Raw genomic sequence first — 24335 nt, 5'->3', positions numbered from 1 at the left:
ATATTTCTTTTGGAGACTCCCAGGACAGTGGCACAGGCATGAGAAACAAAGTTTGCATAATAAATATCATTATCAGAAGATGCTAGTGGGCAGGTATCGGCCAACTCTAAAAGTTTGCTGAATCACTAATTCATTGAACCCAATTGTAAAATAACACTTTCTGTAGATTACTATTAAGTACACAGAGGTACATCTTTCAAGTGCAAACAACAGAGGTACTATAATGACACTTTTCTTGAGATTTGTTTCCCGTATGTGCGATATGAGCTTGATTTATCAGCAGTATTGTTGGTTGCTTGTATTCGACAGACTGGTGGTAATGTGCCAGAAAATGTAGCTACAAAGGGACTCCTTTCATGGAAGAGTAGATTAAAAGCCAGTTCATACTCAACGCAGAAGACGGATATGCGGACGTTGGACAGTTTGTCTGGCTTCTGTGTCGGTTACACGCCTAATTTTGTCCTTTTTCAGGGGGCTTGGCTATCTGTCACTTCACACAGAAGACGGAGCAATACCACTGAAAATCACTGAGGAAGTGCTGAGCAGACCAGGGAAAGAAACAAATCAGAGAAGAAAAAGAGAATCAGGAAGGGAACAAAAAAGCAGAAGAAGAATGAAAACGAGGACAACTGTAGAAACTGTGTGAGCGTTTGAAGAAAGACTATATGAGAATGTGCCAAACGATGTCTGAAGCTGACATTGGCGTGTGAACTCTTAACTCAGCATTGCCTGCTAGTGGAGGAATTGACTTGGCAACCATGGCAACGCAAAAGAAGTATGGAAGTATGAGGATGGCGATGCATGACGTTTGAAAAGGACGTCTCTATTTATGCAAGTAAGGGAGCATAAATAGGCTTTAACACAAAGCAGGTTTAAAACTCCCAGTTATCAATAAATAATTTTCTTTTGTTTACTGGGTTTCAACAGTGCACAATGCCTTTTTGTATTAAGAAAAACTGTTTTTGTTAAATAGAAAATAAATAAATAAATATTTTAGGTAACAGCTTGTCTAAATTACCAAATTTTCAGTAGATTTATTATTTAATTCAGCTGTTTCTATCTGTGTGTTGTTAGATGACCTGCATTTTACTTCTTCTTTTCATCTATTCGGGTGTCAGCATTGATTAGGACACGAGCAATAGCCTCAAACTCTGTCTTCGACTTTTGCACACATGTATGCGTGGAACCTGGCAGAGCTAGACAATCCCAGGCCCTCTGTTCCCCAGATAAATGCAACTTCAAAGATGGGGATTTTAATGTAGGTGTAAGCATTATGGTGTGTGGGTTTACAGTCCAGTGAGGTTGTGGTTCACAGGTACTCTAATTGTGTTTGCACAGGCACTCCCAGTCTGCAGCTGAAGTGCATGAAGCTGCATGATGTGGATGAGAAGCTCTTGACTCAGGAGTGTGATAATCCCTCTGAGCCGTGCCGCCTTCTCTCTGGACGGCTGCTACTCTGGACAAAGCACCTTTCCCACAAACGATATTAAAGCTGTCTGACAGTGTTGTATATGATTAAATGTTGTGCACTTACTGGGACAAGATCATATTAAGCATCTTCTCTTTAAAAAGAGATATATGAAAATAAGCTAAAAGAAATACCCTGCTAGCTATGTTATGCAAAGTGGACCATAAGATGGTTCATCTTCAAACAAAGAGGGTGTTTATCTCTCACACGTGGTGCAACATGCAAATCAATAAACCTGCCATGAAGTCATGTTTTTAAAATAAGTTTTCATTGTGTGTGAAACCTGCAGGAGGAAGTTGTCATATTAGATCACTGAATGATTATGGCAATATATTAATCCTGCACTATAGGCTCAAACAGTAGTGGCAACAAAAAAGTGAGAACAGGAAGACAACTGGATTTATCTATGGATACTTTTAATTAGTAAGGTCCTGTGGTTAAAAAGCAAAAATCACTGAACAAAACAGAACAAAACCAAAGGGAAAAAAACATAAAAAGAGAAAATACAGTATTTATCCAAATATATTTAATTTTCTTTTCTTTTCTTTTTTCATTTGCTGCTCATATAATCCATCTTCCCGCCACACACTGAGTAGAAATAAGCTGTCATTCATTCACATTACCTGTGCTTTACTTACAGAGCTGCAATACTCAATTAATTGCTCATTTAACTCAAAATAGATCTGAACTATCTCAGATAGCTGATTTACTGTCATGCATTGATGCATGTTCCACATTTTTTTTCTGTTTTGATTGAGCAAATTATTTCAGGTATATTGGATAGATCATTTTCAGTAAGTAGTCAGCTGTATTCCCCTCACGTGGTGTTTAATGAAACACACACACACACACACACACACACACACACACACACACACACACACACACACACACACACACACACACACACACACACACAGACAAAGATGATTTGGATTCAGACTTTGGCCTGTTTGCTTCTTGTGCATCTCAAATGCCAGCAAGTCACCATGTGTCCTCTGTGAAATGTCACTATGTCAGGTTGCACCGGTTGATAATGGCGGCCTCATTAAATGTGATCTGCTGAATTAACCTTTAATCTGTAACGATTAGGCAATCTCTGGACACCGTTCTGCCCTCGCCCCTCCAGCTAAACGTGTGCATTAATACAGTTTTATTTACAAGTATCAGCAAAGACAAAGCTTGTATAGGTGGGAAATTCATCAACAATTCATCAGAACATAATAAAACATGCCGAGTTTGTCGTCTCTGTCTGAATGAAACCTGCAAGTGATTCCACTTGTGCTCCAAATTTAACTCACTGTCTTCTTAATGCAAGTCCTCCTTGTAAAAATGTGGCTGATGTATCACGAATTTCTGCATTGTTGCAAATGATCACAAGGTCGTCACCATAAAAATGATCATTTATCAGCTTGAACCTCCGTGCTGTTAGAAATACTCAGATTGAAAGCAGGATGTTTGAATACCTGTCATTAAAGCCTTCTACCCCCTTCCCTTATTCATGCCACCAGGTCAGTGTTTTCTCTTTTTTACAGGAACAGTATGCCATCTTGTGGCTATTGCTTTTATCACAGTTAAGTGCGAAAAGATTTAAAATATTACGTATATAGAGAAAACTACAGTGAAAACTACCCTTTATCCTGAAAACGGCCTCAGTTCTTGGTTACATTGATTCAACATCATGCTGTAAAAGTCTAAATCTACTGATGTACAACATCCTAAAGCTGTTCTCAGACTCAGTTTTGGCAACAAGGGTAGGTCAATGAAATTCAATGAACTCTCGATCATACTGATGAGTTAAACAATTTTGACTTTGAGACAAAGTTGTAAAAAACAATCACTATACTTTAGTGGTTTGTGGCATTTGAACCATTATTAATTTATTGGAAGGGGCCCAAAATGGTGTGAAAAAACTCCCTGCATCAGCAGCACCACCAACCTTCACTGGTGATACAAGTCAGGGCTGGACTTCCATCTGAAGCTTCAACAGGGATTATTATGGCTTTAGGTTGTTGACCTTGTCCCGGTTCTAGTTTATTTAGTAAATTTGGCACTCTCATTTTAAATGGTGCCTTTCCTTCTGTGCCTTCTTTAACTCTTGTTTAGTTTTCCTTGATTTTATTTATCTCAATTAGTTAACCTGTTTCCTTTTATTTTGTTAACCCCCTTAATACCAATCTTATCCTGAATGAGGCCAATTCACATCTTCTTGTTTTAAATTACTTTTTACCTTGAACATGTCTGCTTGAAGTACCTGCTCGGAGTGTGTGGCTGCTTACTATTCTGTTTGCCTTCTCACCTGTTTCTATCATTTTCTGTTTTTAAAGAGGGTTTGTTGCATTTTAACAGACAAGACAACAGAATGCTCATCAGTTTTAGTGAGCCTGTGCTGGCTGCAGCTTCATGTTTAAGACTATTAAACTATTAAAAACTATGTCACCACATGTATAATAATAACTATAATAAAAACACTTTATAATAAAAGTTGATTAATACACTTTATAAAGAAGAATTAGATGTCATGTTATGAGTTACAGGATTTTCATTTTCCTTGAGATAAAAACCAAATGTGTGCACAGCTTAAGTATAGGGCTGGATTCAGGTTCAGGTATTTGTGTTTCGGGTGGGTATTTGGTTTTCAGCTCTTGGATTCTTGTTTAATTTTCTACGCCATCTTGCATGCTCTGTCACCCACAATAATAACCACTATGCTTCATCTCAGCAGACCCTTCATCTGTAGATTTATTATATTTTCAACACTTTGCTGGCTTTTGATTTGTCTTTTCTTTTTTTTTTAGAACTTCAAGCAACTTGTTGGACAAACAGTTGACAATATTGCATCATATAGGACATTCTAAATTTCAGTCCACTCTTCAATCAGAATTTTAGCTGAATATCTGGTGACCAAAATCTGATATCAACTGCAGCCCTTTTGCTTTACTTCTATAAACCATAACACTGATGTAAATAGAGAGTGGCATGCATTTGCACAAATATTACATAGAAATATCAAGTCAAGCAACCTCAAGATGAACAGCTGGTGGTGCTAATTTTCCACTAAGTTACCATGATTATAATTGGACTTTTATAGAGAGTATTTACGTTCTCTGGAAAGTTCCCCATGATGAGTTTTGTTGTAAATGGATTTAATAGAAATAATCTCCATTGAACTAAAGAAAGAACATCAGAAGAAGTGAGTGCAACAAGATGACTAATCCGAAAGAACACAAGTCAGGCCTAAAATTATGGTGGAAATCCAAGTTTAATCCAGGTGTTTAAAACAATTATTTTTAAGAAAACATTCTTGGGGAAATAATTGGGATGTTCTCAAATTATTTAAAGGTCCCATATTATGCAAAATTCACTTTTTAATGGTTTTGGAACAGTCATACTGGTCCCCCCGCATGTGTAGGAGACCCGTAAGTGTGAAACTCTTTCAGGCGCTCTCTCTCCCCCCTGCTCCACCTCTAGGGAAGTAAGCGCTGAAATGAGCTTGTTTGAAAGCGTGTACGTTATGACGTCATAAGGGACAATAACCACTCCCCACAGAGCGATGGACCCGTCTACCGGCTCTCAAAGCCCGCCCTCTAAAAATCACCTAGCGCCCAGTATTTTTCCCTCTTCGGCAACCCTCGTTAGCGGACATGGCTACAGCGACAGAAGCACTGTTCTGTTTGTGGCTGCATAAATGAACACGAAAACGTTTTTTTACTTCCATCCACTGAACCCACGAGGACTGAGTGGATTAATTTTATTTTTGGAGGAAATGTACCCGGAAAACTTCCAAAGGTTTTGCATGTCTGTGGCCAGCATTTCAAAGAGGACTGTTTCCACAACATGGGGGCATGGAAAGCAGGCTTCGCCAACCGTTTGAAGCTGAAGCCAGGTTCAATACCAACTGTCCGTGACACAGCTGGAGAGGTAAGAGCTGGCAGTTATTTTATCGGCTCAAACTGGTAAGGGAGAACGACAGCGTCTCTACCAGTTGCCATAACGCTGCTGTTCACGAGAGCGGCATGAACGGGCATCATCCATGAACATAGTTACAAAAGAGGGGGAAAAAATTCAAGACAGGGACTAATGGAATGGCTGAAATTTTACTGGCTGGACGAGTAAAAGTCACACTAACCTTTCACTAACGTCCTGTTAGTCTTCTTGCTCGAACTTCTTCAGGAATGGGTTCCGGTGTTCCGGCGTTTGTTTATCCTTCACTACGCTGTAATCAGCGTCTAGTAACCGCTAAGGCCTAACCTGTCAATCACCTCATGACGGACGATGCGATGGGCGGAGCCAACAGCTGAGCTGCTCCACCAGGGTTCCGCCCACCATAAACGGCACATTTCTGAAGCTGCTAAAAAGAGGGAGGTGAAGAGAAGCCGCTGCACTCAAACTGAGGGTCGATTTGTCCATACCATGGCGGAAATATTTCATTTAGATATTAATGAATGGTCTCAGATTGGGAATAAAGTGTATAATATGGGACCTTTAAGTCAAGGATTTTTGGATTCTAACAGCTGTGCATATGACTGGATAATTGGAAGAGAAATATGATGTGCACGTGTTTATAATAAGATGTTCAGAGCGAGCATGATTTCTGAGTCCATATAAACATTATGTATATAGTTTCATTGTGCACAAGTAACATAAATGCTTTGTTAAATGTTTCCTTTTTTCTAAGCAAACGCCACCTTGATCATTTTAACCTGATGACCTTTGAACTTCTTCTTGTTCCACTAAGTCTAAACAACCTGTCCTTCCCTTTTAAAGGAAAGTTCCAATCTGTTTAAACATTTCGATTCCTAAAATCTTTATGCGATATTCATTAGCAAATGTACCCGTATGGTAAGCATGATAACATGCAGTTATTAGAGTTCTGCTCTTACAACATTATGTCGAAATACAGCCTAGCAGATCAAATTTAAAGTATACAAACACAGTCTTGTTTGACTACTGGTTGTCTTGAACAGTTATATCTACAATATTTCACCCTTCTCTGACACAAGGACATACTGTTGTTTGATTAGCGTGCTAAAAGGGTGTTCCCACTCAGTTGCAACAATATACCCACTTAAGTTCCTCATTTGATTTATGAGAACATATTATAAGCGAAAGGGTGTTGAATGCGGTTGAGGCATTGGAAGAAGGTCAAATATGTGATTTATCTTTAGAAAGTGTTTTTCTGTATCATATTATCTTGTGTGGCAATACACCTGTGTTGTCTGCTTAATGTAAATTTATTTTACTTTATCCAGAGTAGCTCAACAAAAGAGCAACTAAAATATAATCTAGTATTCTAGCAAGCAGCCTCTTGTGAGGGAAACTCCCTTTGAAGTACAGTATTTTGCTGAAATAATGTCAGAGCATCTGCAGAAAGTGTGCCCTTATGTTTCTACAAGTGCTTTCAAACTGCACTTCAGTGTCTTTCATTCTTTTACCTCTTGTTTGGCTTCTCACACCCTAACAAAGAAAAGGATTTGGCTGGCCTTCCATCAAACCGCAGTGTAAAAATGTACAACAGTAACTCTTCATAGGCTCCATTTCCTCCTCCTATCTCCCATGGAGCGCTCTTTGTGGGGTATGATGGGGGCAGTGGGTTGCTGTGAAGCAGCGATCAGTGTATAAGCATTTTGTGACTGCTTCTACACAATGCAGCATACTTTCTTTGATCCCTCTGTTCTGATCTGTGATACATCAAAACATTTTCACTTTAAGTTTGTCTCCTCCTGAGTGACCATGCTTAAAAACAAAACAAAACAAAACAAACAAACAAACAAACAAACAAAAAAACAACAAAAAAATAAGATTGTACAACTTTGAGGAAATAAAACACTCTCCATATCATGAGTCCTGAGTGTATGTGGCTTGTGGCTTAGCTAAAGGAGGCCACCTCTCAACCAGTATCCAACTTTAACTACAGCTCACTACACTGGGCTTATTCCAGCCAACTACAATGGAAACTTTTTTCCAGCCTCCAAGCTTTCCTGGAGCAAGACACAGTGCATGTTAATGTGTAGGTATGTCTTAAAGATTTAAATGGAAGCAGATGTTTGCAGTCAAAGAGTAAAAGTTAACATAGGGTTGTAATCAAGTGAAGGATTTTTTCCTTTGTATTTTCCTTCTAGTAAATGGGGCTATTTTTCAGTCTAAATGAGCCTGCTGCGCTGTATTGTGTGCATGGACAAACTGTGCCGGCTTGCGCTGAGCTATGCAGCCACATATGGGAGTCATTACAGTCCAGTGTTTACCAGAACTCACTGAGGGACTGACTGTACGTCTGAACAGAGCAGAACCTCATGGACACTATTTAATTTTCCCCACTTGTGACCTTCTATGGCGATCAGACAAATTTAAACAATTCTGTACAAACACTGCCTATGCAAGCCACACCTTTCCAGAGTTACAATAATTAACCAATCAACTAACAGACGTATTAACCAGTAGAATCTGACACTTTGCATAGTTGCTTAAACAACTCATATGCATGTGAGACAATTGAACATGTAAAGGTCTGTTTACTTTGTGAGTAAAATTGGTTATGTAAAAAAAAAAACTGGCAAAAGAAACACCTAAATCTCAAAGTAGACTATTGGTGGTCAAGAAGCATTGTGGGTAACGAAAGTGCCAGATTTAGAAAAGAAGGACAAATGAAACAAGTATAGTATCTACAAAACTTTCTATTTCTAGCTGGGCAGATGTAAATGGTTTATGATTTTCCTGCTCTAGTTAGTGTAAATTCATGGCATAATTGGGTTTTGGATGAGTTTTAAAACATTACAAAGAAGCTGCCACAAAAAAACAGAACAGAAAACAAAAGCATCAATACTCATATAAAAAATATTTAGTTAAGCCCAAAATTAGTCATATCCATAATAAAGTTTTACTGATCATCATTTCTTATTTTACAAATGGGTCTTTTCAATTATTAAAAGTAACAAAAGAAATTGTGCAATTAGTATTAATTATGATCTCTGGTTGTTTAAAACTGAGGACTTTCTTGCTATTACTTTGGTCTGTAGTTCCTTCCAAATATTCTGGGTTCATTGCAAATTTATTTTTAGCCATAAGTCCATAATCTTTGAGATGCTGCATAAAAAGTTTTTTGTTTTTTACAAACTCACCTTTTTTTTTTTCATCCCAAAACATCTCATTATTCTCCCGTTTTCCAAGGTTCACAATTAAGGCCAACCAGATAATAGTTTGTAACTACATTACCAACTCAAGCTATCTTCATGGATGTCAAACAGGGAGGAAGCACAAGACACACAAAAGCTCACTTGATGGTGCACATGTTATAGCAGACTGTTTTGGTGTTGGTAAAGTAAACAGAATCATGAGAAAGGAGGACTACATTATGATTCTAAGGTAAAACTTTCAGGAGTGTGCAGAAATACTTAACCTTAGGCAGCAGTGGATCTTTCAGCAAGATAATGATGGCACACATCCAGTAAACAGTTAACAGAGAACAATATCAACATTTTTGAGTGGGTGAGCCAGAACCCAGATCTGACTCGCATCCAGATTCTATAGAATTAAATGTCAGAGTGATGGCAAGGAAGCCTTCTGACCTCAAAGAGTTGGAAAGCAGAAGGAGATGTTTAAATTCCCAGTAGAGATTGAGCTTATCCATAAAGCATGTTAGCAATACTGAGAATGCTTCTCTGCTGAGATACCAAGTAAAACTCTTTTTGTAGTTTTTACAATCCATCATACAATGTCTCTAAGGAGGACATTGTATGATGGATTCATGCCTTCATGATGCCTTTCTGTTTTCAACCACAATCAACATTGGCTTCTCTACACCACAACAGCAAAGATCTCTTAAACCTATATGTTTTTGAGACAAACTCAACCAAACCATTACCATGCTCTTGGTTAAGTATAAGAGAAATCATACTATTCTGCTTGATCATGTATTTTTTCATCCTAATCATAATATATTGTTTCCAAAACTGAGCTGACTTTGGTTCCAACCACTGAGCGGGAATTAAACACAAAAAAAACATGACCCTCCAGGAATGCAACACACTGTTAAAGTTAGTAAAGAAAAAGTCAGATGGAAGTCAGATCTTCAAAACAAAAATCCTGTCATCTTTCTAATGTAGTTTATTGCTCTTTGACAAGGCAGCATTTGCTCCATGTGTTGAATGTTACTGCAGCCAGTGAGTCATGGCACCCAAATGTTAAAGGAAACCCTGTAAATGTTTTGACAGAACCTGATGCTCTGGTATTCAGAATGAGTTTAAATGACATATAATATCTTTGAATTCAGAAGATTAGTTTACCCATGTTCATTTAAGACACAAACTAAACTTTCAGAAGAGTATTTGTTGACTACAAACCTACATGTTTTTGATCCTGAATAAAAATCATATGCATTATTAATTTGTTTTCTCTTGTCACACTCAAATACAGCCAGTAAATTCTATATGTAAGATAATTTACTGTATTGAAAGTGGAAGTGGTGCCTTAAGTCAGCAAAAGTGTCAGTCGGTGTACCCATGCAGCTCTCTGCTGGGTGCTTTATGGCATACTAGCAGCCCAGAGAGCACATCAAACTGCTCCCTCCATGATAGGTCTGTTGGTTTTTTCCTCGATCTAAAAAGCCCGCCTGACAGTCAAAACACATGTTGTTCATTAACATAAGCTTTGAAGCTTCTGTAAAAGCTTTACCAGAAAACCACAAGAGGACAAGCCCTGAAACATTTTTCTCTTTAAACAATTTTAAATTCTCACAGTGTCCTCTTAGATTTACTTCTACGTCATCAGCACACTGGTACATCTGGATCCAGCTTCGTAGCAATCAGATGAGCTGCAAGTTATGGCAAAACCCCTGGCAACTGCAGCTACAAAACATTTTGGAATTGGCAGAGGGGAAAAATGAAGACAACAGTAACAGAAGAGAAAAGAAAATCAACTCAAATAACTTTCAAGTGGGAAATTGTGGGAGAAAAGAGGATGAAAAACATGGATGCAACCACAAGTGAAGTCATTGTCATTTTGTTATGATTTGCCCGATAAGGGAATGGAGACATGGACTGACATTAGCAAACACTGTAAAGTGATTGATGAGCAACACATATTTCAAAACCACCTTTCCCATGCAGTCACACCAAATCTTTCCCACCTATACCTGATCCTTCATTGTCTGCTGGATAATGAATCAACTTTTCTTCCCTTATAGTCCAGTCATACTCCTCTCTGCAAACGCATGCCTTTCCTTAAATAGACCACAGATATTCAGAAAAGATTAATGAGAACCCAAAAGATTCCCCACAACAAAGTTACTTTTCACCACATCTGAATCTGCTGATGTTGCTGTCAGATTCACAAAAAACACTCATATTTTTCATACTGGCTTCACCAGGGAATGATTTCCTCCTGTGGTCAGAATGTGATGTTTGCTGGTTTGTGACCATTCACATAATTCTGACTGTTTCTCTGGCACTGTCTCTAGGAGTTACAATGCGTTTCCTCTGCCAGTTTGTGGTCAGAGTCGAGCCAGTGCTTTCTTGGCTCCTTTGAGTTTCACCATGCAGCCTATCTCCTTCACACAAGATCAGCTGCAAGTTCAGTGACAGGCAGACTCCACAATAACACATACTCCAATTGTTATGGAAAATAATGGAAACAGAGCCTAACTAGTTTAGGATTTTTTGTTCCTGGAGGATGTCCAGGCTCTCATTCTGTCAAGCTCTAGACTTAAGAACATGCTTTGTGTCAGCTTGCTTTTGCACCGACTTGATAAGCACATATTTCTTAAAGGAGTAGTCACTTTAATTGAACTTAATAAAACTTTGCATGACACATAGTGCATGTAAGCCGATACTGCAAAATCAGTAATATTTACATGTTCTTCAAGGAGTTGTTCTCTCTTGTTAAATCTTGGTGCCTACATTGGTTGCAACACAGCTCACAGTTCAGCAGGAGAGTGTGGAGCGTCATGCTAAAAGGAATTAAAGTTGTCTTGAACCACAAGCCAAAAAAGGGAATGTCTTGGCACAAAAAACAGCAAGAGACTTTTGTTCTAACAGGAATTATGATCTACATTTACATTTCACAAATGTCACCATAGCAAAGTTTAACCAAAAGTTATTTTTGTGCCTAAACCTAATCCCATGTCTAAACCTAGTGATGTAGCTATGATCCATAAACAGTCAAAATGTTTACTTGATATTTGAAAAAAGGAAAACAGAAACATTTCTGATCAAATTGCACCAAACCTAAGCTCTCAAACCTGGACTAACAAGCCCATGTAATGCAGCCGGTGCAGAAAAACTATGGTGTGTATGTTCATGGACTACACAAGCCACAAGTTCCACAGTTTTGCATCAATCCAGTCAAATTTCCATTAAAGCATTTTTATTTTTTGCATGTGCAACTTGTTAATATTCTGTGTTAACTCCATCAAGCATTTCCAGACCATGACTCTCTAATAAAATCTTGATTTTGTCATTGCAACATTCTCTGACAAAATCATCTTTGAAGTAACTTAAATACAATATTTGTGTAATATAATTTGTCTATATTACAAGTTTGATAATCACACAGAAAAAGTTAGAGAAATGAATGTTTTTTCACAACATTGCAAGGCCAGACACAATTTGGTCAATAATTTAATTGCCGTTTTGAACATGTACACCGGCACTTTAACAGTGGTCCAATTAAATAAGTTCTAACTAGCTATAGCACCACTCACCTGTGCACATAACCATGCTGATATACTAGTACCATCTGCCCCCATCCTATCTTATGAAGACTTTATGTTTGCTCAAGTAGATGTTCGATATGAAAGACAATGTGTGTAGTACTTAATGTAAACAACCATAAACATCAACAGATATAAATAATAACCAATTACAGTAGTAAGGTGCACTAGTTTAAAAGATACTATCGTAAGATTTATTACACTGAGGTGACATTGCCGTAGTATAAAATGGACCTCTGTAGAAAGGAACAACTGATTTATTGCTTTAGATAAGTGACAGCCTTTGTGTATCAGGTCCTACAGTTTCAAGATCATTTATAGCAAATTTGGGACTAAGTTTGGTTACATTTAAGGCAGTCAAGATTATGAAAGTTATTTGCTTATACAAATACAAACAATCACACCGCTTCTGCAGTCCACTTTTATGAAATAATCTAATCTGGTATGTGCTTGTTAAAATGGTAATTTATTGGCAATAAATGCTACAACATGAATATAAAAACATGTCTACCTTTTAAAATGACATGCCTACAGCAAAATACAGTGGTGAAAGCAGAGCAGAGATACAGGAATGAAAAAAGGAGACAATCTGAAAAGCATCTACTATGTAAAATAGTACAAAATATTTGCAAATATTATGAGATTCACAGTGCAAAAGTGTTTGTCATCTTTTTAGAGTCAGTATAACAGCAACACACTGTAACAGAGCTCAGCTAAAGTCAGCAGAGAAAGAAAAAACATGCATAAATCCTTTGGGTTATAAACATGCACTTGGATTCATAAATCATTTGAGTCAGCTCTACGTGGCTGTTTGACTTGTTGTGACTTTACTACTTTAAGAAAAAAATATTCCTTAACGTTAATTTTTTTTTATAAATTTAGCAATACTCACCTCCCTCTCCTGGCTTAGCATTTCTACTCTTTAACTTTCAGTGACCCTAACACACCCTTATGGTGTGATATGTGAAACATAAAACTTCACATATTAAGCAGGATTAGTACACACCCCTACACCTGTAAACAAACCTCGATGTGTAAAATTGAGTTACTCTTTAAGTCCTGACAAATATGAAGACACACAAAAACTGAACATGATGCACAGATACACATAAGCTAAACAAGCATCTAACATCAATCAAATCCAGCATCCTAGAGGAAAATGATCTGGTTATTGTTTCCAGTGGTCGATCCAAGTTTTCTGCTTCCACCTGCAACTCTGCAGCTACCTGCTGTCAGTATGAATATCCACCAGCTGGCTGTCCGCTGACTTTGTAAGATAAGGCTTAGTCATGATGAAACCGTGGCCAAAACACAGTTGGAAATAATAATGTGATGTGATGTGTTTATAACAAAACGGATTAAGTCCAGGAGATTAGCACAGATCATGACAGTTCTTTAATGTTAACTTAGATTTGAATATGGCTGATTACTTTACCCTCAGACAATTATCTGCCTTTTGACTTTTTTTGCTAATCAATTAATTATTCACTAGTATTTCCCTCTGGTAAAAATGCTAAACAATTTATTCCATCATCTTTATTGAGAGGATTTATTGCTCTGCACTGAGCGTGTGTGTTTGCTGGATGAAGCAAACTATTTCAAAGAGCAAAAACAAGCTTTAGGAACTCATGATGGACATTTTTCACTACTTTATAACCTTGACATGTAATCAGTCAATAGAGGGAATAATCAAATCAGATAACTAGCTTCAGCCCTCCTTTTAAGTGCTCAAAGATGCACTCCACGTGAAACTGTCTGTGGGCTGGGGGAAGAAAAGAGGCCGGATCAATGTCTGAATAAAGTCACCTCATGACATATTTTTACAAGCAAGCATGTGGAAACACTTTGAGAGCATGTTTCTAACATATAGCGAGCATCCTTATGATGCTGTCACAAGGTTTTCCGTGTGTATGGTCATGCATGTCTGGAGTACAATGAATTATACACAGTTACCTCTCAGCAGCAGCCCCTTACTTGAGTGTTTCATCTCTACAGCAAGGAATCTATTTCCCCCCATTCAGTCGCACTTCACGCCAGGCTCTGATTGATTGTCTGTTAAACTGCTTGTGCCTTAGAGACAGACTGCCAGAAAGCTTTTCAATGTGACTCTGGATGACAGCGTACAGAAATGGAATGAGCTCTTTCACTGTGCAGGGTAGATCAGGCTAATTTGAAGGGGTGTATAATGTGAAAGTAAGCGCTTGGCACTAAGCTGGCCAAATCTCACCCCCGCATGCACCGAGTACCCTGAATACAGTCAGTGCTCTATTTGGAAAGTGAGACCTGGCAACCAGGATGCCGACATCTTCAGCACACAAGTCTCACCATTGCACATAAAAAGCAACAGAATGAGATTCATAAGTAATTATGTATTTCTGAACATCTCCACAGATTGTTTGAAATAGCAGGAAATTAATGTGAAGCAGGAGCATAAGGATAATATGACCAAAATGATGATCTACAGAAAAATAGGTCAAGATAATGAAAACTATGGAAATAAATAATCAGCAGGTCATTTGAACACTGTTATCTAAAGATGTCAAGCTATCAAATGTAAAAATGATCTAATTTTCTTGAGTATTACATTATAAAAATCTGAATATTTGGGCTTAAAACCCTGGGTTATCTTCACCTAGAACCCACAATATATTTTGATCTAGTGTCATGTTCAACTTTCACTCCTTTTTTTACTTTAATGTTTGCTAAATGCTAAAAGTGAGCTAAATGGCAAAAGCTGAGTGTGACAAACTAAAGTACACTCTCATTCAGTCCTGGCATCAAGACAGAGTACCAGGGTGGGCAATTGATTGCTGTGGGAGGGCCCCATTTATCAAATGAATTTTGGCTTTATAAAAGGCCAAATTCAATTTTAATAATATTTCAATAATCAATATTTGACCCATGTCAAAGCAGATTAGGTATAAAATACAAAAAAAAAAAAAAAAAAAAATCCGCCTCTACAATTTCTAATAATCTACTAACGTTTAATATGAATAACAAAGTCAATCTTGTCACTTCAACCAATAATCAGACTTTAGAATTAAATGACAGACTGTCAGAGGTTGAGATCACTTAATCAAAAAACTTTAACAGCAACATCATGTGAGAAACATTTGGGTCCAAAACAACATAATGCTCAGTAGCACAACGCAGATGTTTTCATCATGCTCTGGACACTCAACAAGCTTCCACATCTCAGCCAAGGAGGAACCGTGGTGGAGCACTCAATAAGCTACTAACCTGCACAAGTTTACATAAGGTTGTCTTAGAAAAAGGCAACTAGAGCTCAACCAAACTGGTCCTGTTCCATTTTGCTCAACTTCAACTCTGTAAAACATCAGGAAACATCTGCAGCAGACAAAAACCGGGCATACTAAACATGTGAGTTACTACACTTAGTAAGGACGAGTCAGACTTAATCCAGCTGTAGATGATGCTCCAGAGGAAGAGGAGAAGATGGGACACATGCACCTGTGGTTGCTGCAGCTGTTGCTGTCTTGCTAGGACTCGTCACATTGCTGGAATCATTCAAACTGCTGGAAGTGGTTGATTCTTGCTGTATGACACCTGACACATGTTCCTTTCTTCACGTTATCATTGGATCCCTTTCTGATGTCCATTGTCCAAAGGTATCAGCTCACTACTACTTCACTGAAAATAGTTGACTTTGCACCAAATATCGCGCTAACTTAAAGAATGCATTATATTCTTAAGTTTTCGTGGGATTTGGTGATTACACGCACATATAGATTAAATACACAACTTGCAAAAATATTGAGAGATATGTTTTCTCAATGCAAAAACAGCCCATATGGGAACTGATTTTACTTTTGATAATTTAGTACTACTATAAAAATAACAGTTAAATAATTATACATGAAAATGATATTGAAAAGTATATAAATTAAAATGAAAAGGCTGGATGGAAGGGCCTGACTTCTGAATGGGCGCCCGTAGCACCCGGTCTGCTCTCACTGCTTCAATAGGAATTAAGAGGTTAAGTAGCAGCCAGGTATGGCTAATCAAGTGCACTTATATTCAGGTGTGTGTTAATAAAATGCAAGGAGAACAAAAAAGCAATGATTTTAGAGAAGCAATTGTTGTTGCTTCTCAGTCTGAAAAGGTTTATTAAGCCATTTTCAGGCAATTTTGAGTCCAACATACAGCATGGAAGATCATTTCCATTAAAAAAAAAAAAAAAATCAGGACAGCTCACTATTTTCCCAGGAATGGATGTTCTAATAAATTGAGCCAAAGGTCAGTCCATGAAATGCTCAGAAAATCTGCAAAGGAACATTTCTGACTCTACCGGCCTCAGTTAGCATGTAAAATGTTAAAGCTCCAGACAGAACATTGAGAAAAAGACTGAACAAGTATGGCGTGTTTGGAAAGGTTGCTAGGAGAAAGCCCCATTAAAAAAAAAAAAAAAAAAAAACACAGCAGCACAGTTTAGAATTGCAAAATTGCATTAGAACAAACCATAAAACATTTAGACAGACAAGACCAAAGTAGAGATGTTGAGCCATATTGCACACACAACTAGTGAACACCAAACACAGCAGCACCTCACACAAACTGTCAACTACTGTGGTGGAGAGGTGATGAGTTTAGCTAATTTGCAGCCACAGAACCTGGGCGGCTTGCTGTCACTGAAACCTCTACTTCCTCTGTTACCAGAGCACTCTAGAGTCAAATGTGAGGCCACCTGTCGAACTGCTGAAGCTTAGCTAAAACTGACTCAAGGAACTGGACAACAATCCCCAGCATGCCAACAAATATACAACAGAATAACTGAGAAAAATAAGAATCAAGCTGTTGCACAGATCCAGTTAAAGTTCAGACCTCAACCAGGTCAAAATGTTGTGGCAGGAGAAGCTCGGCATAAACAAATGCTGCAACCTTCAATGAACTGAAGCAAAAGTAAAAAAGAAAAGACCAAAATTCCTCCCCAACAATGTGAGAAACTAGCATAAAAAGGTTGTTATTGCTGCTAAAGGTGATTTTTACAAGCCATTTAATGTTTTTTGCATTTTGGCTACATATACTTGCTTATAGACAGACAACATCAATGTGCTGTGTTGTTTATCTGAAATTGAATTTACAGTTTTTAGACAAGGTAAAGACCTGATAATCTGTAAAAAAAAAAACAAAAAAAAAAAAACAAAAAAAAAAAACAACAACAACAACCATCATTTGATGGATGACTTAGACCAGACAGAGAGCAGGAGCAGGTTGTCGGAGGTCGGAGTGTATTATCTTGCCAAAGGGGTCCACAGCAGGCCACATATCTCAAAAAACCAGTCCTACCATGTAGCACATTCATACCAGCAGCACATGATCAGCTCTTTTTGTCAGCATGACCCCCTGCCTTCATGTGTCTACCTCTCCAGAATGTGTGAACTCAGCTGTCCTGCTGTGTTTCTGTGGTGTAAGACATCAAGTCATCTCATTCCAAATCATCCGGTGCCGTTTTCATTGCAGTTTGCTTTATATGGCTGGAATTAAAATCACCAAATGGTCAGCCCATTTTCAGCACCCGTGACAAAGTGTTTGATGGTATGCCCAATTAGCATCTGATCTGGACTGTAAAATGACGATGGACTGCCACTAAGCGGCTCTGTCAATAATGCGGACTCAGGTGCAGACGAAATTTACCCGTGCGTAACGCATCCCTCCGGTCCGATTAGAAATCTGAACGCACGTGTTCAGATTAAATAATGTAATGCAATAAAGCAAACAAACGGAAACAGGGTACTATTTTAGTCCCAGAGGAAGAAATCCGAGATTGTTCGACTACACTCCTTTAGACACATAATATATTCCGGGACATCCCTCTTCTCTCCATCTATGGGCGCAATTCATCACCATTCTACAAGGCGAAAAACATTTAAACTCGTTGTGGTTTCATGAAAAGTGCCTCTTCTAGATGAGAGAATGCTGCTCCTGTGGGATAGTCTAGACATTTTGATCGCCCTCTTGTCCCAGACAGAAAGAGAACCTACCTGGTTATCTCGAAGCTGCAACCCTTTCGAAGGAGCAGGGCTCTCTTCCGCATGATGCCTTTGTCTTTGCCGAGGTACACATTTTTATCTGAATTCATGGGTGCTAGACCTGCAGGTAGACCTGGGAATCAGCGGTGCTTTGGTTGGGAAGAAAAAAGTCACAAACTGAGCAGTTGACTGTGAAAGGCGTGAGGGTAAAAAAAAGACAAACAAGCTGGGTGAAAAAAAGAGAAAAAGAAAAGGATCCTCTGACGCACGGTGTACCTCAACGGAGGAAAGAAAGTGATCTTGCTGACTTTTCCCCAGTCAGACTAGACAAAATACGGCGTGTTGAAGTCATTAGAGGTGCATGTTCTCACTTCCATGTGAGCAAGCTGTGCTGGGCTGCTGCAGTTGTCACCCTGAGCGTACTGCGCTGAGGAGTCTCCTGAACTGTGTGAAGAACACAGACGGCGCTCCGCCAGCTTCAGCCCGACACTGAGTGGCTGCTGGGATGTGACTTCATGAGCCCGATTATGGAGGGGGAAGATGAGATTACAGTTGGCCAACTGTGTGTGTGCGTGTGTGTGTGTGTGTGTGTGTGTGTGTAGAGAGAGAGAGAGAGAGAGAGAGAGAGAGAGAGAGAGAGAGAGAGTGTTTAGGGCTGAATTAAGTAGCAGTCAACTGTCAACTGTGTGCATGGAAAATGAAGAGAAAGGGACAAAGTGAGAGCTAAGACCCCATACTAAAGTGATGTTCTGTTTGTGAATATATATATATATATATATATATATACATATATATATACATATATATATATACATATAGGACCAGAATAGCTAGCTCAGGGAATTGACATTCACACAGCCATGAAACAGAAATCTAGCCCTTGTGACATCTTGTAGTATTGCTGGAAAAGTGCTACAAAACACACACACACACACACACACACACACAAAAAAAAAACAAAAAAAAAAAAAAAAACAATCGTAATGCTTCCTGGTGCTGTAGGAGTCAACAGAACATTTTTCCATGATTACACAAGAAGGTGAAAACAATATTTGCTTCTCCATCTTACCTCCAGACCTTATTTTTCTTTTGACAAACCCTCACAGAGACAGGACGGGGAAAATTAGTCAGGTAAAGTGGTGTGCAATAAAGGTTTGAACAAGATATTACAACTTAGTAATGTGTTAAAACTTAAAGATACCATGGCGTTCACTCTGCCGCAGCAACAGTCAGCTGGAAGTGCACCTAGATGGGTTGGGATATGGATTAGTTGATCAGATAAAAAAAAAAAAAAGCTCTAAAAATATAACAGCGTGGGCTGAGTGTGCATCTTGCTTCAATAGGATGGGACATCAAGGGGCTGATTCATAGACCAGGACGAATGAGCCAGTTTACACCATATTGGTCTGAAAAGGGTGCATTTGTCTGATCATCAGTTTTGCTTGTTTCAGTTTTTTCTCATTTAACAAAACCCACTTAGTAAGAATTACTCTAATATTTTTTTTCTTTTCTTATCTAATAGAAAATTGGTTTCTGTACAGATTGTAAGATAGCGTTATTGTTGACATATAAAGCTTATAGCTTAAGCAGGCTTTTAAGAGTGATGAAACAGACCATGCAGACCTTGAGCGGTATTACTGGGCAGCCCAAGTTTAGCACAGCACTACTCTGTCCTGGGTTTCAACAGAAGTACAGCTAAATAATATTCCCTTAAACTCATATATGCACTCTGCAAGCAAGCGCAAACTAACAAACCAAACAAAACAAAAACCCTTTCTTAATATTCCTTTCTGATATGGCTCAATACTTATAAATATTTGGGAGAATCAACCAAATTATTTCAGTTTTCCCCCATTTTTCATAATGATGATTTCCAGGCAGAGCAGACCATGGATTTAAAACTTGGGTGTCCCTAGTCAAGGTATTGGATCTCTGTGATGACAGTTCTGCTTTCATGTTGTTTGAAGAACTGAAGTCCATGGGGTTCCCCCAAAAGATTTCTCTAAATATCTGCAACTTTATCTTATCCAGACAAGGTAACAGTTTGAGACTTTCCCCTCTATCTACTATAGAAAACCTTACACTGAACTTTCCATGAACTAAGGGGCATGTCTCTTTTCTTATTTAATATATTTTTAGTAAGTCTACAGAATCCTCACATAACACCCTACAAGCATGGAGGGTAGACTTGCAGGAGAATATAACGGAGGAGGAACTGTCTGAATCATGTGTTTTGGCTCAGACTCAAACCATAAACACAAAGTCTAAATTATTACAGTACAAATGGCTGAGTAGACTCTACATTCCTCCATCCAAGCTGCAGCACTTTAACCCCAACATTGTTGATACTTGTGTCAAATGTAAAGATCCAAAGAGGATCTTTATTTTATTGCATGTGGGAATGCCCAAAAATAGTGTTATTCTGCAGGAATATGTTGGACATAATCAGTCAAATTGTTGGTGAAAAGGTACCACTGAACCCAAAAACTCAATATTTATCCAGAAAAATTTAGCTACATCCAAAAATATTAGATCTTTATCTAATATCTGCCTTTGGGTGTGAAATGATGTTTAGCACATGCTTAGGAAAAAGAGGCAACCTGCACCACAGCACATAGGCTGAAGAGAATGATTTATTATTGTGCTTTACAAAAAAATAAGCAACATGATCAAAAACAAGCTTAACAATTTTAGAGTATTTTTCTTTAAATTTATGGAAGATGATATCAATGACTGGAATGAAGATGAGATTATTTGAGATTTTTGTTATTTATTTATTACTTGTTTGGTTTTAAAACATATAGAAAAGGAAAAGACTGAATAAAATAAATGGTTTGAACAAATAGGCCATGCAGAGAATTTTGTATGGTGAAGAAGTCAGAAACTACAACTACTGTACAGATTCTACTAAGATGTTGCACTTCCAGTCTGGTATCTTAAACTCTTACCCAATCATTTTAAATCCCCTAAAAACTCATGTGTTTCTATTAATTATATAGAAATATGCTGATATTCCCTTATCAACTTCCCCACCAACCTGCAGCAGCAACTTACTGTTTTCTGCTTGCTAAACAACAACCAGTTTTACTACTAATTTAGTGGTGCATCTTCTAATCAGAGAATAAAACTAAAAACACAGAAGGAATCTTATTTGGTTGTATGATTGGAAGTATAAGGATGGTTATGTCACACTGGCTTTAGGAAGCTCCCAGAGCTAATCTATTTTCAGGAGCCAGCTAGTACTCCCGGAGCTCCTTAGGTAGTAGAAGCAAAGCAGAGCGGTAGCACACAACTTCAGCTTGGCCGGGCTGGGAGTGCACAGGAAGCTTGCTTGTAGAGGAAGCATTGAATCAGCAGCCCCAGGACCCAGGTTGCAAAGTTAACCATAAGTTCTGGTTTCAGAACTGAGATATTTTGCTCAAAAATATACAGGAGTCAAAAATTTGGACACACCTACTCAATGACTTTGATTTGTGTATCTAAACTTTTAACGGGTACTTTTAAGAACTGAACTCGGGGAAGGTCAAAGCATCAGTCCAACCTATCTGCTCCTAACTAAATGGAACAAACTCTTTAAATTTTGGGCAACAAAGAATCTTTTTAAGCCACTAAACTTTTATTTGATTCAGAGCCTGAAAAGTTGGTTCCCAACTGGTACCTGAGGTTTTCCAGTGCAAGCTATGACATCAGTGGTGTGTGATAATTTTTAAATTAAAACAGAATGTGAAACACCTTTAGCTGAAGACACATTGTTCAATAGGAACTTGTGGTCTTTTTCACCAGATGAAACATTTTATGAAGTCTCCATTAATTCTGAATGGTACCAAATCAAGAATCAGTAGTCATTTGGTTAAGAGTAAGAGTGTGTTCAGTTCTAATTTTCATTTTGGGCGGAGGCATCACTTTTTATCTGTAGTTCAACATGTGTTTGGCAACATATAATATTCTTCCCAAAACAGAGTCTGAAACTTGATGCCATTAGACAAGTATTAGCAACATTACTTTTCAAAGCACATTATTTTTGATTAAACAAACAATAATTTCAGATCATTTTTAGCTAAGATTTCCTGCAGTGACACCTTTGTCATTTTGTTGTAAAATATTGGAAATCATCTAAAAGTAGCAGTGCAGTACAAGAGAGTAAAATAACTCCTGCTCCAAGAGTTATGTCATCCTTCAAACACTGTAAACTCTATCTAGATGTTAACGAGTGTCATGTTTAATTAAAACTTAACAGGGAAGTAAAGCAGCAGTTCATTGCAGACGTTTCTTCACTGATTGGGAAATAGTTGTGTGGTTGTTGCTAAAACAAAATGGAAAAATTAGCTGATTCTCACATAGGCCTACAGATGTACACACACACATATGCTATTATGTCAGCGCAGTGTTTAGATGAAGAATTTTCTTAACATGACTCACAGCTGCAGCCAGAGAAAGACACGGCCGTGTTTGTGCAGTAGGAAAGACTATTGCTCAGACCTTCTGACTCACTATGATTCAACAGCTTTACTGCTGCACATCAACCTATAGTTAGAGAAGCCCTTAAATAGCTGCCCCCTCCTTAACAACACCTATCAAACTTAGCTGTATTATCGAGAGCTATAAACTGAAGTGAAGGGTTTCAGATATAAAGAAAAGCTCTCTTAGATTTAACTTTTGTTTCACTAATTTAAAAGTAAATGTTCCCATTTTCCAAATAAATACAGAATGTCTCAGAATGCAAAAACCCTTTAAGGGAAATCTATGTGAGCATTGTGTGTGCATGTAGTTTGCATATTTGCTGAACAAGCACATATGGCAAGACATCCAGCAGATATGCAGCAACATCAGCATCCATTTAACTTCTGGCTTCCTGAAGTCCAACAGTTCACTCTTTTTTTCCTCTTTGTTTTGCTGTCCTCCTGCTTCTGAGGGAAACATCCAACTCTCTGGTGACTAATAGCTCAGCTGTGTACACAAACCAACTGTTAAGATATTTGGTGCAGTCATGTACCAGACCATGGCCTCATTAGAGCTTTTTATTTACACATGAAAGCAGTGCTGATTAAGGTGAATCTAACTGAAGGAGGCCAGAAAACCTAATCAAAGAATAAAAAGACACAACAACTTTGTTTCCACACTAACTCTGAATTGTTGTTGTTGATTGATTGCCTTTATAGCCAAATGGTGTCTTTTGTGATTCTTTTCCCTTCTGTCCATGCTTATTTAGTTGTGTAAAGGGGCACAACAATGGTCTTTACACATCACTGAGCAAGTCCCTCACAGCTGCAGGTGGACCAATGGTTGGTAGCACAGCTAAGTCTCCATTCATACAGGAAAGTCTATATCCTCTTGATCCTCACATACATTTCCAGGTGTCATTTTGACATGCATGAGTCATGAGGGAATGTGGCTTGTGAGCCTCATGCTCTGCCTCAACAAGACAACCCAGTGACTTCTCGTTGTGCATGTTAAGACCATTTTATCCATAGAGGAGTAGAGTGTAATTCTGTGTGCAGCTTTAATTAGTCAAGAGGTAAGAGAGAGGTCAAATGGGAGGACAGGGTAGGACAAAGAGAAACACATTTAAAGACTGTGCAAAGCACTGTAGTGATGGAGAAATGTATGGGAAGGGGAGCACTGTAAAATCTAAGATAAGAAGGTAAGTGGCCCATGAATTAAGGAGCAGTATGTGCAGCAGGGAGTTGTCTGACACAGTAAATCTAACGCTGCAGCTTGTGTTGTCATAGTTTTAACAGTTTGTTAAACACATATTTGTTTGTGCCCTCCTCATTTGCAGAGTGGTTGCAGATTTTGCGACACTGAGCAAAAGTTTCTGAAGCATATTTCATGACTTAGATGAGAGATGGAGAATGAGAAGAAGAAGGACATTTCGGAGTACAGCATTGATCTCCACCTTCTAAAGAGATTGTTAGTGTTGAGTGGTCAGCATAAAGCTGGAGCCAGAAGATCATAAGTTAATCTGACCCTATAGCCAAGAAACAGGTAACCTGTCCAAAAAACCCAAAACAAACCAAACAACACCTTTATCCTTTGCAAGTAATATATATATATATATATATATATTGATGAATAGTTTTTTTTTGTAAAGCCAGTTGAGTAAAAAAAAAAAGAAGAGGATCAACTGTATTACATCTAGGATGTGCATGAGGATAGCATTGACTGTCATTTG

General features: G+C 38.2%; 1 protein-coding gene across 5 annotated transcripts in view; it reads right to left on the bottom strand.

Moving 5' to 3' along the window:
• Positions 1-18594, bottom strand: part of garnl3 (GTPase activating Rap/RanGAP domain like 3) — a 75434-nt gene extending 56840 nt beyond the window's left edge. For 3 of the 5 annotated variants that reach the window (XM_041970348.1, XM_041970352.1, XM_041970350.1), the window contains exon 1: positions 18176-18593. In XM_041970348.1, the coding sequence (XP_041826282.1) occupies positions 18176-18273 (98 nt within the window). In that variant the 5' untranslated portion in view covers positions 18274-18593. Of the gene's footprint in view, positions 1-18175 lie in introns of all 5 variants that reach the window. The other 2 variants (XM_041970349.1, XM_041970353.1) reach the window with 2 other exon arrangements.
• Positions 18595-24335: the final 5741 nt, after the last annotated feature.

Source organism: Melanotaenia boesemani, chromosome 19 (genome assembly GCF_017639745.1).
Source record: "Melanotaenia boesemani isolate fMelBoe1 chromosome 19, fMelBoe1.pri, whole genome shotgun sequence".
In the NCBI taxonomy this organism is placed as follows: domain Eukaryota; kingdom Metazoa; phylum Chordata; class Actinopteri; order Atheriniformes; family Melanotaeniidae; genus Melanotaenia; species Melanotaenia boesemani.
Note: the sequence above shows the minus strand (reverse complement) of the source record. Positions and strands in the feature narration are given on the sequence as shown.